Here is a 20,110-nt window from a genome sequence, read left to right as displayed (position 1 = left end):
TATATTTTGAGAAATATTTGTCAGTAATTCGTGGTGAAAAATTTTGCTCAAACCATATGTCTGCCCTAGACATTATACGCAGGGAATTTCATTCCTTCCCGACTGGCATTATTATTTACCTTATATTAAAATGTATATCGAAAGAAATGAGGCAATCTTTAGAGCTATCAACAGTGGGACAGAAACTAAAAGATTACGTTTTGATTTAATGAGTAATACCATCCCTGGAGAATATACAAATATTTATGTTTTCTCAATCAGGTCCAAAGGATTCAGTTTAGCAAAGTTTTGTGTACATTTTGTATAGAGGAGTTTTGTCATTATTGGCAAATTCACGTGTGTTTATTATGTTTTTGTTTCAGATACGTCAAGTTGTATGGCCTGGGTAACGAGAAAAACTATTACCGAAAATCACGACGATTGCATCAAATCATTTAATAGCACATGTGTACAGGCTACGACAACTGTTCATAAATATGCGAAAAGTATCTGCAAAAAGTTGGAAAAATGAGACTAGAAGAAAAAAAAACACGAAGAAAGGCTATTCATTCTTTGTAGAGCTACGGAGTTCTGATGATTGTGAAATTTTTAGGCGGAATCTAAGACATAATAAATTTAATGATGTCTCTTTTTATCCCCTTTGGGACAGTTGCGCGGGTACGTTTGGCTTTTCCCACAACCTGTCCAATTTCCTCCACAATTAAGAGAACGGTGCCATCGGACTGCTCACGAGCTGCAGCCGCTTTTATAGTCCCGGCCGCGGCGGCCGCATTTCGATGGAGGCGAAATTCAATAACGCCCTTGCGTTGTAGTGCACTTTAAAGAACCCCAGGTGGTCGAATTAATCCGGAGCCCTCAACTACGGCACGCCTCATAAACAGAACTGGTTTTGGCACGCAAAACCCCATCAAGAAGAAGAAGAGAAGAAGCTGTATCTATGCTGTCGTAAGCAGTTCCTCGTCAGCGGCCAGCACAGACCTCAATCGCCAACAATTTATTTCAGTGATGCGTAAGTTATATGTGAGATAAAAACAAATGGAGAAGCACACGCAGCGGCTGACTCCGTAGCCAGGGGCCCGAGACGCAAAAGATATCAAAGAGAGGAAATATTTCTATACAGTGTTATTCCCATCCACCTTGACTTTTCTAATAAAGCTGTTCTTTGATCACGTTAGAAATCCTGTCGTGATTCTGACAGTTGCAGTGGTTTTGACTGACCTGTTTGTAGGTTCTAAAGTGATAACTTCAAAGGTCAAGAACGTGTTAATTAAAATGGCACTGATTACAAAAATATAAAAGTAGTAAACCTACTTGGCAAAACACGAAGAAATTAACACTTCACAATCAATGTGTCCAGAGAACCACACTGCGCTAGCTGTTTCATGGCATTCCCGCCGACAATTAATTTTGAGATACCTTTACATATTCCTAGCTCTGGGCTACGTCTGTGTCCTCTGGCAAAGCAATTCCGTCTTTCTATTATTCATCTTGCATAAGGGCACAATCTAGGGACACTTAAGTAGCTATATGTTGTCAACAGCTAACAATAGGCGTCGCCAACTGCAACTTTGCCACGAATTAACAGTGGGTCAACAACTGCAAGAAAGCCCCAACCTGAAGAAAACGTTGACAAGGGTTTTGTCAAAACGTAACGAAAGCATGTTTACTTGCCATTCACGGCAGTATCACGGCAGTATCATAATTCCATGCGCACTTATTGTTAATTACATCTCGTCATTTTGCTCTGATCACTTTGTCTTTTTCGTACAAGGTATTGAATACCGAGATTTTTAGGTGCCACACGCCTGCAAATCAACTTTTATAGTATGGATGCCAGTGATAGATCAATAGGACATTGTTAGCGAATGTTACATTATGCGGAATTGTTCCTGTATTAAAGTATATTTATCAACGTGCAAGTCGACAGTCATAAGCTATAAAATTCATTTATTATATTCTGCATTATTAGCGCGAAGATTGCGCATGTGAAGCGTGGTCACGCGGGCCTCATCTTCAAAGCGATCTGCGATGTGGACAAAGTGCGCCGAGCGGTGGTGGCTTCGTATGCGCTGTGCTTTCGACGCTTACCACGAAGGTAAATATTCTCGCTGCTACTGCTGTGCGCTTCCTCACTTCAGCGTTTCGACAGCGAGTTGCCACGGTCATCGAGTTAGATGTGTTCATGTTTAGCTGTGCGTGTGTGACGCTTGCATTTAGTAAACGAATGCTTACAAGTTCATACGGCTGACCTTGCTATCGATGCTTGGCCTTTAGGGCGGAACTGCGATTTTTTTTATTCTACTCCTTAACCGCGCGCGGTCGTCATGCGGAATCTTTTTATTTAGTAAAAATGATTACGAACAACCCTTATAAGCCTCCATTGAATCTGTGCAACACGCAGTTTCACAAGATACCCTCAAGACGGCTTGTGATATGGGAAAATGTTTATTTTTGCCTACATAAATGGTCGTTGCTGGCTTTTTGTGCGTTCATACAATGTTGTGGCAACAGATAAGCAGAGGTAGTTCCCGTACGAAGCTCCACAGGATGGCATCAGGTGAAAAAGAGTAAATTACAAACATGCGCCATTCTGGTATGTCGACCTTAAAGGAATACTGCGTGTAAAAGCGAAACGTGCGAAAGTGGTGAATGGCCGACATTACAAACAAAAGCAACTCTCTTGTACAAACATGGCGTGGAAAATAATTGACTCATCCCAAACAGTGACATGAAATATGAAGGAAACATCTCCTTTCTAAGCATTCCCCCCCTTCCCGGGCCTTATTTCCTGCGCTTTAAGAGCACAAAACACACGGGTGCATCGGGCTGCCATGCTAAGGTAACAGCTTGTTTATTCGGCCTTTTGAAGCGTTTATTGGGAATTTATCCCTTGTGAAACTGTCATGACGAAATTACGCTTCTGATAGAACGTCGTGACATTTTTGTTTGTTTGAAGATGCTTCGATAAATACAAGATGAAGCACTCCGAAAAAATTAGTACCAAGCAGTGGCTTAGCGATTTGCCTTCGCCACTTGGGCTGTCCGTAACGCGGAGTTGTACTGAGCTCATATGATGTAAGCAGCGTAGAATGTGCAGGAGAATTTGTTTCATAATCGCGGCTCTTAAAAAGCTCAAAGAACGTAAACAAGAAGAAATGTTAGTTTTTCTAAGTGCATTCGCTGGAAGTAGCGGGTCAAAGGCCTTTGTACCAATGCCACTGTGCAAAATACATGTTGTGTTTGCGAAAGAGCCAATATAGAACTTAACGCATGCGCCTGTACTCCGTCACGATGAAACGACGAGAAGTTAAAAAAAAAAACGTTTTTTCACACGGGAACTTATAAGACTATAGCACTTGATAATTTACTTGCAGAATTCAAGATGTAATGTTTATCAGGATTTAGGGAGACTGTGAAAAGCGCGTGGCTTCTACTTTATGAACATCCACGGATAATACACGCCCGATAGATTATATTGTGGGTTTTTACGTGCCAAACCGACGCTCTGATTATGAGGCACGCCGTAGTGGTGTACTCCGGAAATTTGGACCACCTGGGGTTCTTTAACGTGCACCTAAATCTAAGTACACGGATGTTTTCGTATTTCGCTCCCATCGAAAGGCGGCCGCCATGGCCGGGATTCGATCCCGCGACCTCATGCTCAGCAGCCCAACACCATAGCCACTGATCAACCACGGCGGCTTAGACACGCCCGATACGTGACTTCGCTTCCGTGCGTTTTACTTCACGGCTGCTGCCAAGATATCATTGAGCGGTTGTTAACTGACTTTTTACTTTCCATTAACCAACTCACGTTCATAAGGCTATCTGCAGGAAAGAGGATAATTGTTTGGTTTAATTCAACAAAATAATTGTTATTAGCAGTTTTTCTACGAAGCAAATCGCTACCAGCGTGTTATAACTGATGGCCCTGAAGTAGGACCGGTAGGAGGTTTGAAATTTAAAAAAAAATGTGCCACGTTAACTACTGCATATATGGCAAATAAACAATAATATTCTTCTATTTCAGCGCTGTATGTTTGTATTTCTTCGTTAATCCCTGTTCCACATGATGGTCTCATTTCTAACAACCGTATTTGGCCGTCCATTGTGTTTCATTATGTAATTACGGTACGATGACGAATGCTATAATGAATAAGTATAATATCATTGAAGAGTGTGTTACGTTTTTCAGAGCATTTATTCGGAACTTCGCACCTCTTTGCCGCGACGTTTCTTTCCTTTGACGCCGCCTAATAAGAGAACAAGTACGGAACTGCGTTGGCTTCACTTTTTTCTCTCCTTAGGCTTGCAATACGTTCGGCTAAATCTGATCATTTGTCAAATGGAGCTGAAACGTGACAGTGATCTCTGAGTATACTGTGGTAGGAGGACGACCTGTGATCGGTGTGCGGGGCCGATATTTGAAATGCGCGGGCGTTTCTATGCTTGTTCTCTGCGTGCGGGGTCGAAAAGCGCGGTAGTGCGCGTGGCTGGTGCACGTGCCGCGAGAGGCCATCTGGAACGACGGGGCAGCCAGGCTGACAGAACGGGCAGTGCGGTGAGATGGAGCGGACCGAACGCCGGCCCACGTCCCTGCATCCCGGTCCTGTACTGCAAACCGGACGCCGCCCCGGCTTCTACCATCGTCGCGGGTCCTGCTGAGCTGGGCCTCGTCTCGGCTCGCACGACCGCTGCCGTGCTGCCAACTCAGGCTACGTCCCAGAGCCCTGGTCTTGTTCTCCAACCCGGGCGTCGTCCCGGCTTTCAACCCACTGCTGTGCTGGGCTTCTTCGTCCTGGCTCTCGCCCCACCGCTACGCTGCCGAGCTTGGCTACGTCCAAGAGCTGACGCCCCGGAACCAGGCTACGTCCTGGTGCCACCCTGATCTTGGACCGCCGGCCGTACTCACCGTTGTCGGAGCCAAGTCCGCCCAGCCATCACCAAAAGGCCTGAAGTGCGAATTGGAATTGTGAGTGCTCGAGCGGGACAATAACCCAAGTTTATTTGTATAGTCCATGTGTTCCCGTATTCGTCCCATGTGCCGTTTCGTGTTATAAAGATGTCTCTTTGTGTCTCTGGGTGCCTTCTTGTGCGTCTGGCTGACCTGCGCCCACACAGTTGCCCACAATTCGCTTGTAAGAAGCAAATTTCGTCCATTTGCATTTGTTCGCACTCTTGAAAGGACGACGACACAGACATGCACATTTTTATTATACATGTAACTAAAAGTAAACGCCACTATATATATATATATATATATATATATATACATGTATATATAGTGAACGAGAAGAAAGAGAACCGAGGGGCCCGATATTTTAATAAGCATATCATAAGAAGCCAACAAACAATAACACCAAGGACAACATGGGGGAAATTACTTGTACTTATAATTGAATTGAAGAAATTATAAATTATTGCAAATGAAAACGGATGAAAAAACAACTGTCCTCAGGTGGGGAACGAACCCACGTCTTCGCATTACGCGTGCGATGCTCTCACCATTGAGCTACCGCGGAACCGTTTTCCCATCCACTTTCTGGGGTATTTATGTTTTACAACTAGAACTAACCCTGGGAGTGTTAGCCAGCGCCACCACTCACCACCCATAGGCCGGATGTGGAACATCCTTTCTGCCGCAGGCGTCACGAGCACGTGATCTTTTTGAGTGATGGCAACTGGTCAATAAACCCACATATGCTACCTACAGGCATCAATGTTGCCGCATTCGAGCCCTCGTTATGTAGTGAACGAGAAGAAAGGGAACCGAGGGGCCCGATATTTTAATAAGCATATCATAAGAAGTCAACAAACAATAACACCAAGGACAACATGGGGGAAATTACTTGTACTTATTAATTGTACCCATGTGGTCCTTGGTGTTATTGTTTGTTGGCTTCTTATGATATATATATATATATATATATATATATATATATATATTGGGTGTATGCGTTCGCAAGTGTATGTAAACAAAAAAAATGCCCGCCGTATTGAAACTTTGTAATGACATATGCAGCTCGCAATAAAAGCAAAATAATTCCTTGGCTTCCCAAGCATCAGGTGCAAGAATCACACACACACATGCGCGCACACACACACACACTATTAAAAAAGTAGAGTTACAGGAATTAACTTATAAATTACATACATTCTAAAACTAAAACACACGCGAAAGCACAACAAAAGATTTCTGACGGCACGAAGAGTTAACAAAAAAGTTCAGCGCAGTTATAGGTGCTCTGTATTGAACTGAACCAAGAGTCCGGCCATACAAAGAGCATAAAAATCTCCATGCAACTTCACCCAGAAATATAAGGACAGCTGTAAGATTCACCTCGCAAAGAACCACGTGATTAGATGAGGCGAAATTGTTACTCCCGATGTTATGGAGCCACCGCCCCGGCGCACGACGTTCTGTTCTCCTCGGGGGAAGGAAAATAATGCTCGTGGAACAGTGTTGGCCATATTCTAGAGCACTATTCACCGCGAGTTCAAGAGGACTCGCTGCCTTGAAGGGCATCGGCAGCTAGCTTTTTATAGATTCCTCTTTGAGTATTCTGCTAACTATTGGTGCATGTGGCGTGAATATTCTATGAAGACTTCATGAAACAGGGACACACATGTATAGGCTGTATAAAAAATCTAAACTATCTCAAGAGTCACAAATTTTGCTCGTGCTGCTATCTAATAAATGTGACAGAAATAACGAGACCGGAGTGCCTCCACTGGTCAACGGAAAAGTAAAGCTTCACCCATGTGCCCTCTCTGTATTCAGTGCAAAGACAGAATTTGCCATCGACGGTAGGGAATATATTGCAGAGAACGGAAAAGCAGGTGCAGGCGGATTGTGACGCCAGCGTGATCTATCTTCGCTGTCTTTCTCTCCAGAGCACTGGTCTCGCTGGTCATTTTGTATTCATAGCATTTCTTCAGTCCTACCACAAACAGCAAGAACTTCTGCGGACTTTCAGTGAGCTATTCAGTAGCCACCGACGCGGGCCCCACCATATCTGGTACTTTAGTAGGTTTAGTACCTGACAGTGTCCTGTAGTTGACTGCACCATATTAATATTGTAAAACCCAATTTTTACACTGAGAAAGGTTCCAGGTTTTATCGTAGTCATTCAATTGGCTTCTCCAAACATATTCGAATTTTGTTGTCTCTCTCTGTTTACGAATGAAAATGGTATCGATGCACGAAACTCTCCCATAAATATAAATTCAGATTTTTTTTTGCTTTTTAGTGTACGCTAGCCAATTGCCAAGGATTCAATATATTAGGGAATATATCCCGCCTGGTCTGTGCTGGCTTTAGGCAAGTTTTCACTGCAATGCATAACAAAGCAAACTGGAAAACACCATAGTGGATAACATTGCCAAGCAAGTTAAGAGCCTCCTACTCCCTACGAAAACAAAAAAAACTTGCATAGAATATGAAGTTGGAGTAAGATAGCACCATGTTGACCAAAGTTACAACGCCATGCAGGTGAAAGTTAGCGCTTTAGATTATTCCAGTGTCTAATATTCCATTCTCCTGCAGAAAGACCCCCGCATACTAGAAAAACCGCACGGTGCCCTATTGCAGTGTTGTATAAACAAATAAATAATACACAATAATAGCAATAAATTATGTTCATGCAGACTGGGCAGACTGGGTGACTGGGTGTATCGTGTCATAGTTGCCTAGCCTCTGCGCATTTGCTAGAGTGCAGAAAATGTGTAATTAAAATTGTGAATGTACTTATCCGTGATGATATTAAGAGTTATGAGCCGAGGAATAGATTGGTAGCTAGTCAAAATAATGATCTCCAGTTAAAGTCTGCGGAGCTTATAGTCTTCTCTCAATCTTTGCGGCTTCCTGGCTTTTCGTGTCAAGTTGCGCGCCTTCCAGCTGTTGTCTTTCTCCTTCCGAAAAATCTGATAGGGTGATATTGCCACGTAATAGTGATGCTGAAGAAAACAGTCGCAAAACTGTGAAGGACGAAACGGACTTTATTGGGCGAACATGTGCCCACAAAAGCAAGTTGCACTCGAAGCACAGCGATAGCGGCGAACACAGTCGGCGATCGTCGAAAATCTGATAAGCGGCGAAACGTGTCGGCTTTTATACATGAGTCATCGGAGGTTCCATCTTAATCCCTGGTACCCGCGTGTCTTCCAGAAAGTTCTAGACAATTCTCGTCACTCTTACAATCAGACTACATGAGCGTCGTTTACAAGAGCCAGCGGATAGAACCATTGATAACGTTCGAGAAACTTCCGGCACATGCAGGCGCGTCCTGTGCCTAGCGATAACGTTTAACATTTGTTAGCCGGTGAAAAGCGGTCACCGGTGAAAGATAAACATGCATACGTGTCAGTACCCTCCCCTTATAAAGCATCGTCCCGATACTACGAACACGAAAACCAAAAGAAAACCACGCGTACAGAGAGAGATAAAAAACAACAAAGCAACGAAGTACTTAAGTTCGTCAGCGGGCGTAGAAAGGCTTAAAGGGACACTAAAGAGAAACCGGAAGTTGAGCTTAAATGGTAGATTATCCTTTCACGATCACAGCCATACCATTCTTACTGCAAACAGATGTTTAACAAGCGAGAAAATAGCGAAAAACTGAAGGATAGGTGCTGACGCCCCTTCGAATTTCCCGCACTACACGTTCGTGACGTCGGAGATTACAAATGCAGGCCGGTCGCGATTGGTCGAGAGCGATTTATCGCTGTTAATAAAACGCAAAAAGAAATACACCTTAAACGTACATAAAGAGCATTTGCCAACTTTTTACACCGTTTCAAGCGAGGAAGTACAAGTTTAGCACCAAATAAATAAATAAGAAAAAATGGCATGGCGATACATCAGGTCGTGATAGTTTAGTACTTTGGTTTTTAGTCAATGCATCGTCGCGGGCGCCTGTTCCGCTCCACAGTGTTTGGTTGCGTGTTGCGTGGCTCGAAAAACGTTGACTTCGCGGGAAACAGCCATAAAATGTCTCGTGTGTGTAGAGTTGAGGGCTGTATATATGGCCCAAGGCGCTTGCTCAGGGGCAGCGGCAGTGTTGACTCGATTGTGTCCTTTCATGTGGTGTCCTCGCGGTGAGCCCCGGCTCCCCGGCGTTCGCAATGGCTCAGTGCTCTGCCGATGATAAAACGGCAAAAGAGCCAGAGAAACCGATGGTGTGCTCTCTGCATTTCTCTCCCTCGGATTATGTGTATAATCCTGCCCTCGGAAAGTACCTTGGCGTGCCCTAGAGGCCAGTCCTTTCTCGAGCAGCTGTTCCCTCAATGCGGCCTTCATCAAACCCCCTACCGGTGCCCCTGCAGCAGCAAACTGGCGGCTCAGTGAGTGCTGAATGTCATTAAATAGAGCCACGAAATAACCATACCGAGTACGTGCGCAACTTTCTAGGCTTGTTCTGTCGGGAACATCGTCGCCTGGCGGACCGGATGCTTGGCCTTCCGTCGACGAAAACGAAGCTCTGCTTTCGCGGCCGGCGGCTCACCGCCATCGCACGCGGAAACACCTACTGTGACCTACGGTGACTCGAGCACGGAGGATCATTTCGTGCTTCGTTTCACTGAATATTGCTGAAATGCAGTCCTGCTTCCCTGGCGAGCTCTTCGTTGCAAGGTTCAGCGGCAGCATCGGTGTCCATCGCGGCGAACGCAAACGCAGCGACCATGCATGCAGCCATGCAGCATTCGCTGAGAGCAACGAAATCTTTGACGACACTGCTTGAGCGCCAAATCTGGGGTGAGAGAAATTGAGGAAGAGATATTTGGTTTTTGTTTACGAATTTCCCCGCTAATAACTCATATTTTTGCACCCAACAAAAACTGCCTCCATTCCTGAAGGGCCCTCTTTTATTCCAGCTGAACCTCCTGTTTCTCTTTAGTGTCCCTTTAAGACGCACCACGTGGATGACTTCAGGCCGTGCCCGGCGCCGCTGTGATTGCGAAATGCCGTCTGGCACGACCTCATAGTCCAGTGCGCAAAAACGTCGAATGATCTTATATGGTCCGAAATAGCGACGTAACAGTTCGTCGCCAAGTCCTCGTCGGCGTACCGGAGTCCAAACCCAAACACGGTCGCCGGGCTGGTACTCGACGTAGCGTCACCGAAGATTGTAGTGTCTGCTGTCTGTCCTATGCTAGTTCTTGATAAGCAGGCGGGCGAGCTGTCGACCTTCTTCGGCACGCTGCAAATAGGTGGCAACGTTGAGATTTTCTTCGTCGATGACGTCCGTTAGCTTGGCGTCAAGCGTCTTCGCAGGGTTCCTTTCGTAGACCAGGTTGAGTGGCGCCGTGTGCGTCGTTTCTTGCACAGCTGTCTTGTATGCGAAGGTCCCGTACGGAAGGATGGCATCCCACGTCTTGTGTTCGACGTCGACGTATATTGCCAGCAGGTCGGCGATGGTCATATTTAGGCGCTCGGTGGCGCCATTCGTATACGGGTAGTTGGCGGTGGTCCAGCGATGGCTTGTCTGGCTTTTATCACAGGATGGCTTGAGTTATATCTGCCGTGTAGGCCGTACCTCTGTCGGTGATGACGACTTCTGGGGCAGTGTGACGCAGCAGCATGTTCTCAACGAAGAATCGGGCTACCTCGTCGGCACTGCCTTTGGGCAAGGCTTTTTCTTCGGCATAGCGGATGAGGTAGTCCATAGCTACACGAACCGTTTATTCCCGGCGTCGACGTCAGAAAAGGCCCCAGTAAGTCCATCCCGATCCGATGGAACGGTCGGCGAGGTGGCTCGATCGGCTGTAGAAGTCAAGTTGGCCTTGTCGGCGGTGTTTAGCGTTGCTGACAGTGTCGGCATGTCCTTACGTAATGGGCGACGTCGGCAGTGAGGCGAGACCAGTAGTATTTTTCTTGTATCCTCGCGAGCGTGCGGGCAAAACCGAGGGATCCAGCCGTTCGGTCGTCATTGAGAGCTTGCAGAACCTCTGGACGCAATGCTGAGGCTACCACGAGGAGGTAGTTGGCCCGGAGATGCAAGAAGTTCTTCTTTAGCAGAATGTCGTTTTGCAAAAAAAAAAAACGACGCCAATCCTCGCCTGAACACCTTCGGCACAATGACGGTCTTGCCTTCCAGGTAGTCTACAAGGCTCCTTAGTTCCGGGTTGGCTCGCTGCTGTTCGGGGAATTCGTCAGCACTGGTGGGTCCCTAGAAAGTGTCGTCATCCTGGTCGCCCTGTGGCGGCGGTTCGACGGGGGCGCGAGACAAGCAGTCGGCGTCAGAGTGCTTTCGCCCGGACGTGTAAACGACGGTGATGTCGAATGCTTTAAGTCTCAGACTCCATCGTGCGAGGCGACTTGAAGGATCCTTCAAGTAAGCTAGCCATGCACAAGGCGTGGTGGTCGCTCACAACTTTGAAGGGCCTGCCATAGAGGTAGGTGCGAAACTTTGATGTAGTCCAGATGATGGCGAGGTACTCCTTTTCTGTTGTGGAATAATTTGCTTCCGCCTTCGATGGCGACCGGCGAGCGCAACTTACAACCCTTTCCGGTCGGTCAGTCAGCTCCTGCACAGGCACGGCGCCGGGTCCTATGCTGCTTGCGTCGGTGTGGACTTCGGTATCGGCGTTTTTGTCGTAATTTGCAAGTATTGGCAGCGTTTGAAGTCGTCGCTTCAGTTCTTGAAATACTTCGATTTGCGGCGTCTCCCATTTGAACTCGACGTCGGCCTTCGTGAGGTACGTCAGTGGCTCGGCGATCCGTGAAATGTTCTTGACTGAGGCGCACAGTCCAAGAAATCTACGCACTGCCTTCTTGTCGGTGGGCGTAGGAAAGTTAGTGATGGCCGCCGTTTTCCGTGGTTCAGCGCACACTCCACACTTGTTGATGACGTGGCCCAAAAACAAGAGCTCCTGGTATGCGAAGCGGCATTTTCTGGCTTCAACGTGAGTCCGGAAGTCTTGATTATTTGAACAACTGTTTCAAGGCGCCGGAGGTGTTCCTCGAAGCTTGAGGCAACAGAAAGACGTCGTCTAAATAGACGAGGCAAGTCTGCCACTTAACGCCTGCCAGTACTGTATCCATGACGCGTTGGAAAGTCGCAGGTGCCGAGCAAAGACCAAACGGCATGACCTTGAACTCGAACAGTCCGTCTGGTGTGATAAAGGCAGTCTTCTCCCGGTCCTTCTCGTCGACTTCGATTTGCAGTAGCCGGTTTTGAGGTCCATCGACGAAAAATACTTTGCGTTGTAGAGTCGATCCAAGGCGTAGTCAATCCGTGGGAGGGGGTATACGTCCTTCTTCGTGATCTTGTTGAGGCGACGATTGTCGACGCAGAAACGCAGGGTTCCATCCTTCTTCTTCACTAACACCACGGGGGACGCCCACAGACTCTTGGACGGCTGGATGATGTCGTCGCGTAGCATTTCGTCGACTTGTCGCCTTATGGCGTCGCGTTCGCGCGCCTAAACTGGGTACGAGCTCTGACGGAGTGGGCGGACATTTTCGTCGGTTATGATGCGGTGCTTGGCAACAGGGGTTTGTCGAACTTTCGACGACGACGAGAAGCAGTCCTTGCATTGCAGGAGCAGAGCTTTTAGTTGTTCTTTCTTATGCCTGGGAAGGTTCTGATTGACGTCGATAGTTGGTTCAGGCACTATAGTCGTCGTTGCAGGTGCACTGGAATCCGTGAAGGCGAAAGTGCCGCTGGCTTGCACTATTTCGTTGATGTAGGCGACCGTGGTGCCTTTGTTAATGTGCTTGAATTCGTGGCTGAAGTTCGTGAGCATCACCCTTGCTTTCCCTGCACGTAGCTCAGCTATGCCTCTAGCGACGCAAATTTCATGATCGAGCAGTAAGTGATGATCGCCCTCGATGACGCCCTCCAAGTCTGCAGGCACTTCGTAACCGACGGATATCATTACGCTGGAGCGAGGCCGAACGGTGACTTCTTCTTCTAGCACATTCAAGGCATGGAACCTGATGTTTGTATCCGGTGGTATCGCGTTGTGCGTTGATAGCGTTATCGATTCGGACCTTATGTCGATGACTGCACCGCGTTAGTTTAGAAAGCCCATACCTAGGATGACATACCTGTAACAGTGCTGCAGGATTACGAACTTCGCCGGGACAGGGTGGTTGTTTACCGTGACTCGCGCTGTGCAGATTCCAGTCGGCGTTATTAACGCGATAGCGTTTAGGGCCCCGTGTCGCAGAAAATCCGGCGTCGGCAACCGCATGTTATCGAGGGTGGCGGAAAAATCAGCCAACCACATCGACCGCGCACGCCCTCCACGTGGTGCAAGGTTTTGGTCAGGAAAAATTGAATTTCTCACAGTGAAATCCGTCAGAAAAATGGCAAAGTACCACTTTACCATTCGGCGCCGGATTCGCCGTCGGATTGTTTACCAATCTGCGACGGATTGTAATTTGAATGTACGAGAAAACCCAATTCTGCTACCAGGAAACTCAAACACAAACCCATTTTCCAGCATTTCTACCACACATGCGCGCGTCGGGGCAATAGCAAACAATTATAAAATCATAAATTTGGCAGCCGATCCACGAAGTGATTGCTGATGATGGAGCGAAGCTCCTTGGACGATTACGGCTGCTGCTCGAGCTTTCGCTTCGGGGTCTTGCTGCCGTTGCCGGCGTGCTGCTGCTTTTTGTGCTCGTAGCTCGGGGTTAGCTTCGTGGCGTTGCCGTTGGGCTGCCGCGTCTCGTTCTCGAAGTGTAGGATCAGAGTCACGACGTTTGCGCTTACGTTCACGCTCCTCCATACTGCAGTGCTAAGTGTAGCGACAGCGGCGCGATGCCGGCGCAACACCTGCGCGCAGTGGGTATGCGCTCTGAGACCGGTTCTGCGCATGACGTCGTGCGCTTGCTCGGAGAATGGTTTCGGAGCGGCGCCGGCGCAGCACAACACCTGTGCGCGGTCGGTATGCGCGCTGCTTGCGCGACGGGGAGCTACGACGTCGACAGCGACTATGAACATCGTGATAGCCTAAGCAGCTTCGCTCCTAAAATGGTGCTAGGGCCTTCAAATGTTTATATAAGACCACTTATATTCCCGCTGGAAAACGTCTCTACAGCAATGCATTTCAGTTTAAAAGTGAAGCCGACTTTAAGGGGATTGGTGTAGCTTGGTCTTTGTAAGCTGGCTTTCCACGTTCAGTGTTGCAGTGAAGGAAGCCTACGTGCCGTATGCGGACGATGCGATGCGAACGGGTCCCGATAACGCTATCGCATTCCGCTCTCAAAGGCGAAGCTTAAGCGTCCTCCACTTTTTAGGTGGCTTCCCACTGTCCAGATATCAGGCCCTTGCCAGGCCATTTTCACCTTCTTCAACTTAGTGGTGAACGGACCACTGAAAACAGAATAGTCGGCTCCAGTGTCGACGAGAGCGGTGACGTTATGACCATCTATTAGCACGTCTAGGTCGGTAGACCGTCGTCTGGCATTGCGGTTAAGTCGTGGCGTCGAATCACGGCTGTGTCTGCTTGCTCCGCTGCTGCTACGTCGTGTCGGCAGGTCTTCTTGTGGTGGCGAAGTGTTGTCGTCAAGGCTTTTGCCAGGCGCTGTGCTGATACCTCGTCGTGACGATTCGCGAATCTACTTCTTCGGTGCCGGAGGATCTTCGGCATTGCGTCGTACAGCAACCGCACCTCCATCGGTTGCTGCCTTTAGTTTCCCGGGTAAGGGCTGGGAGATCGGCCCCGGGTTGGGCCGGCGTACAGCCGGCGATGCGGCGAGATGTAGCGGTCTCGTGATGGCGAGCGTGAAGGTCGTCGTGGTTGCCACTGGGCTCCGGTGAGGTAGTCGGTGATTTCATGTGGTAGCTCGCCAACCTGTGGACGTGGCCTGTTGACGGCGAACCCCCGTAGGCCCATCTCGCGGTATGGGCATCGGCGGTAGACATGGCTGGCTTCCCCGCAGTGATAGCTGAGCGGGCGGTGGTCGGGGGCGCGCCAAATGTCTGTCTTCCTCTGGTAGCTACGCTGGGCGACGGGTGGGCGTGCTGGCGGCGGTGGACGACGGCACTGCTGCGTTACGTGGCTCTGGCGCGAGCACGGAGGCCCTTGACGGCGGGCGACGGCGGAGTAGGTCATCGCTTCTTGCTAGGGTTACGGCGATTGCGGCTGCACATCTGGAACTCCATGTTAGCGCAGAACTTCTTCTTTGACGATGACTGCGATAGATGCCACTTGAGGCTGCGACCTGGGAAAGAGCTTCTGCAGTTCCTCGCAAACAACCGCTGTGATGGCCTCGCGCAGGTCGTCGATACAAAGTGCTTGAACGTCTATGTTGTTCCCGGCCAGTGTTCGGCGGTTATATTGCCTCGTCCGCAGTCGAGCGTCTTCTCAATGGTTGTGGCCTCGGAAACAAATTCAGCAACAGTCTTGGGCGGGTTGCGTACCAATCCGGCGAAGAGCGCTTGCTTGACACCCCACATCAAGAATCGAACTTTTTTTCTTCAGACATGTCGGGATCAGCGTGGCGGAAGAGGCGAGTCATCTCCTCTGGGACGATCGCGATATCCTCGTTCGGCAATTGTACTCTGGAGCTCGATCTTGTACGCGTTCCAAAATCATCTGCAAAACGTCTGCTTGGGGACCGTATAACATAATTAGAAGCGTTTCTAACTTGTTTAGAAATATTTGACTAGTATGACTGAGTAGCAAAATGTGTTGGTGTTGCTTTTCAAAGATTCAGTTCGGAATGCGGAACGACTGAAACATATTATTGCGGTTATTGTCTTAAAATGGCGCTAGATGGTGTCGCAGGTTGTGAAACAGTTAGTGGTGGCGCTAGCCACTACCCCGTTTCAAGCAATGCTTTTATGCATGTCTCCACCACTATTGAAATTCAAACGGCGCGAGTTTTGAAGCGGTTGGTTCAGTCGAGCCGTTGCGTGTGGAGACCTATGGCGGAAAACGTGTCAGCTTCTGCACCCGTAAGGGCCCGCGCGTTTCCGAGGGCCAGCGGGAGACGGTGCTCGCTTTTTTGGAGCAGCATCTCCAGCTGGCTTTAAGATCCAGTGAGCTGCGTCCGGGCTTTATTCTTATTGACCGGCGACGGCTGTGGCAGCAGCTGGCTGACGCGCTGACACGGAACGGCCCGTTTTGAAAACGGTCGACCAGTGACAGCAGGTCTACGAGGCCCGCCGCGAAGCTACCGCTATCGCCTAAGGGCAAAGGTGAGTGACCGTCGAATGGTCTCGGTGATTTGTCCTTCAACATTGGTGTGTATTTTCAGAAGCACTGGAGGGGGTCGCGCACCCGGCTTCCGGGGCCGAGTGCTCCAGCTTGCGGGCATGGCCCGCTTCCGTGGTGTCTCCGACCTCCCTTACCAAGAGGTAAGCACACTGCCGGCGTAATATCATGGGTTCCTGAATGGTGCCGACTTAGAGTTTGCCATTATCTGTAAGTAGTACCTTTAGCGGAACGCGACACTGTTGGTGAACAGGAAATTAGAGAAGGAGAGAATGGCAAAGCAGGTAGGTTAATCACCTAGAATCTCAGTTGGCTGCGCTTTCGGGAAAAGGGGGATTAATTGATCCTCACAGAAATAAAATGCCTTCAGGCAAGTGCACGAGGATGTTAATACATGGGATCATTAAGCAATCAATAATTGCAGAATATTCCCGCAGACGTGTAGTACGAAAACTTATAACATAGCCAGTGTAACGAATAGCCAGTAGCGAAGGGACGCGCTTATGACACTTTCCAGCAGGCGGACTTTCCCACTGCCGCCATGGAGGTCGTCGTCGAGGCTATGGACGAAGCTGCGGGCATGAGGAGCGCTGCGACACGTAGGCATCAGAGGAATGATTTTTTTAATCACGGTGTAAGAAGATAGTTGTTCCGACGGCGCGCCCGCGCTGGCGCGTGAGAGCGGCCACTTCATGTGACCGGAAGTGAGCGCCGCCGCTAGGGGCAGTACGTGTTCAGGAGGCCTTGGAGAAGCGGCACAACAGTGGATATTTTACGACCTCCGTCAGCATTTAAACACCCATACCCAAATATATGCAATTTTTGGTTATTTAGACGCCAAATCCTGATCAGGTAGAAGGTTTCATGCCGCTTACAGTCAAAATACCGTGATTTCGAACACGAGATAGACGCGTCGTCTGCTCCAGCAGACGGCGCGCTGCGCTCACCGCTACTCGCCGCGTCGGAGTCAATCGGAATGTCGGCAGAAATATAAAGGGACGTTCCTCCAACCAAGTAGAGTCGTTTTAAGCAGGCGAACGACATATATTAATCGAAATAAAGCACTTCTGCCGCGCGTGCCCATAAAAGCGCCAGCAAAGCGAGCGAAAAAGTGGCCCCCAGAACAGGTGCCGCCCCTTGCGGGAGCGGCGTGCGTAGAGTCACACTAAGTGGCCGCGCCTCGCGCCGCCGTCGGATCACCTTCCTTTTTTACACCGTGGTTTTAATTATCGCTAAATGTGTGTGCAGTTCGTAAACTTGCGATGTGTTTACTCTACAGCGACAGAGGATCCTCCTCGCGGCACATCAGGCACGGGAAGGGTGGCCGCTGCACCTGGTAAGTTATTGGTCCTCAAGCTGTTACAGAAAATAAGCTCTCCTATTTTATTGAACAAGCCCAATAAACCATAACATGGCCATAGCCACTTTTTATGAATGCCATAAAATGCAGTGAAACTGTAGAAAATGATGCATGCTTTCAGTGTTGCAGCGTCCTGTACGACCACCACGTGGACAGCGACCACGACCGGTGGACACCCTCACAACCATCTCGTCGCAGTGCGCCCGCAGCCTCGAACAGGGCGACAAGAGGCTACAGGTTGGTAGATCCTTTGGTGTCATTTTACATGAAGGACATAAATATTTTTTATGCTCTGTTATAAGTGAATCATGAATCTGGAAAACAAAGCAACTTTGGATGTAAATAAGAAATATGCGTTGTATTGAGGACTCGGTAACATATCTTGCCAACGATCAACAGCCGGGCAAAAGGTAGGTTAGCCCTGAAAAGGGCTGTTTGGTGGTAAGAGATGCATTTGAGTAGATGAGGGAAGAGTAGTGCCAACAGGTCTTTATCTGTCCAAACGAAGAGGGCATAGCTTGTACACGACGCTTGACACTGCCAAAGGATGCCATCAGGCCAGTGGCTCTTTAACAGAGAGACAGAGAGAGGGAGAAATCACTTTTTTTATTCTGCGATAAAAAAATTCATCGATGCCCTCAGTCCAGGGTGTGGCTTGCGGCGTGCTTCAGCGCTACGCTGATCAAGTCCGCAAGGAATCGTTGGTCGTGGCGGTCAGTCACTCGGAGGAAGGGGTAGATGGGAAGACGAAGGTTTGGGTATAGGGGGGCACTTTTGGATGGCATTGCCATAGGATATGTGATGTGTTGGGAGGATAGACAAGACAGTGCTACAGCGAGGGAGGTCGGGAATTGTGCACGTTGCAATTCTTGACAACAGCAGCTTCCAGCCATGAGCTGGTTGCGAGTAATCAGCAACTCATGCGAACAGTTCCACCACAATTATTCATTTCAGGTGCTGCGGAAGACCGAACAATCCACCACCCGCCTCGCTGTCACGGCAGAGAAGACGGCAGCGGCTCGGGAGGGCATCCTGGAGAAGCTGCGCTCCCTGACACTAGTCATAGCTGGGCACCTGCAACAAGAAAGGCGGAATTAATCTATTGTTTATTTTCAGCTTTTCTATTTCATTTTAGTCATTTATTGTTTTGTGAGTTCAGTTTATCTTGTTTATTTATTGTTCTATATCTTCACTTTCATTTTATGCACTTATTGTTGCTTCATTTTGAGTTTTAGTGTTTAAGTTTCATTGTTGCCTTGTATGAGTAATACAGGAGGATTTTTTTCGACGAAAGGCTTAATGCGTGCACCCATTTTTGTATTGTAGTATTTTCCTCTTTCCATTTATGGCTAATCCAGCTGCAACGCCAGCGTGCTTTCTTTTATTTACACATTTAGAAGACACTAGAATCATTACAAGTAGTTGTCGATTTCTGTGTATGGGTTTTGTACTATGATATTTATATTGCTTCACTATGTTTTGTAGCTTACTGCACTCATTATGAAGCGTTACCGCATAGTGTTTGCACTGTGATATTTTCATTTCGGCACAGTGATGCTAAGGTACAACTACAATGTGGTCTTTTTTCAGAGCACCAAACTAGTCCCTCTTCAAGTTGCATAGTTTCACAAATGAAAATGGCCATCATCATTGCACCACGCCGGTTATTGGTTTCTTCTAGTTTTCGTTCCAAGTAAGCAAGAACAAGTTTCAAGTGCGACACGTTCTGGGTGCTGTGAGATTGCAGAGCCGATTATTCATGTTGTATGTAATTTATGCTTCATCATAGCTGGCAAGTGCACTCGCCTTTCTACAATTAAGATTCGCCTGTTTTTTAGCATCGCACTACAATTGCTGTCAAGAAATGAATGCTTCTAGTCAGTGACTCATAACACCGAGAAGGGAACGGACATACCTGTCAAAGTCATAATTTCTTGCAAGGTCACTTAAATGTTACTGCAAGTTTTATGTGCCGTGGTGAAAACAAATTGTGTGATGCTGATGTTGCAATGTTCTCACGTGCTTTGCTACGTGTAGCGTGCGGTATGTACAAGGTTCATGATGTACTTGTCGTCATAGCATGTGACAAAGTTGACCTTTGTTTTTTTTGTGCTTTTACGTTAATTTACGCGTATACTCATTTAGACATGATGTGACGATTGTAATGTCACAACACTGAGCACTAGAATTTTTCTTTTGTGTTTGAATCCGCATCCATTACGCTTTACTCGCTTGCCTCGTCTGCGTATTCATTGCTTGCACAGAAGTGTTCATGCACCTAGCACAAGAGGTGGCTAGCAAGCATATTGCCTCGTTTCTACCAATGTACACCAAGCGCCTGAATGCACAGCCTGCGGCGGTTGCAATCATTCTGGTGTGTTTTACGACAGTTATGCAAACCTTTTCCTGATGGTGAGCACAGAGTGCGGATCATGTGTACTGCTTCCATCAAGTCTGTCATAACTATGATGGGTCAAGGGATGGTTCCATTTGATATTTCATATGATATTTAAAGAAAATGTTGCCCTTTCACGTTGCTACCATGTTTCATGCTGCACTAGGAAAGAAGTACTTTGT

At 48.0% G+C, this 20,110-nt stretch overlaps 1 protein-coding gene across 2 annotated transcripts in view; it reads left to right on the top strand.

Moving 5' to 3' along the window:
- Positions 1-648, top strand: part of LOC125946007 (uncharacterized) — a 45,575-nt gene extending 44,927 nt beyond the window's left edge. For both annotated transcript variants that reach the window (XM_049668477.1, XM_049668476.1), the window contains one exon: positions 363-648. In XM_049668477.1, coding sequence (XP_049524434.1) covers positions 363-511 — 149 coding nt within the window. In that variant the 3' untranslated portion in view covers positions 512-648. The remainder of the gene's footprint in view (positions 1-362) is intronic.
- Positions 649-20,110: the final 19,462 nt, after the last annotated feature.

This window comes from Dermacentor silvarum, chromosome 5 (assembly GCF_013339745.2).
Source record: "Dermacentor silvarum isolate Dsil-2018 chromosome 5, BIME_Dsil_1.4, whole genome shotgun sequence".
Classification (NCBI taxonomy): Eukaryota; Metazoa; Arthropoda; class Arachnida; order Ixodida; family Ixodidae; genus Dermacentor; species Dermacentor silvarum.
Note: the sequence above shows the minus strand (reverse complement) of the source record. Positions and strands in the feature narration are given on the sequence as shown.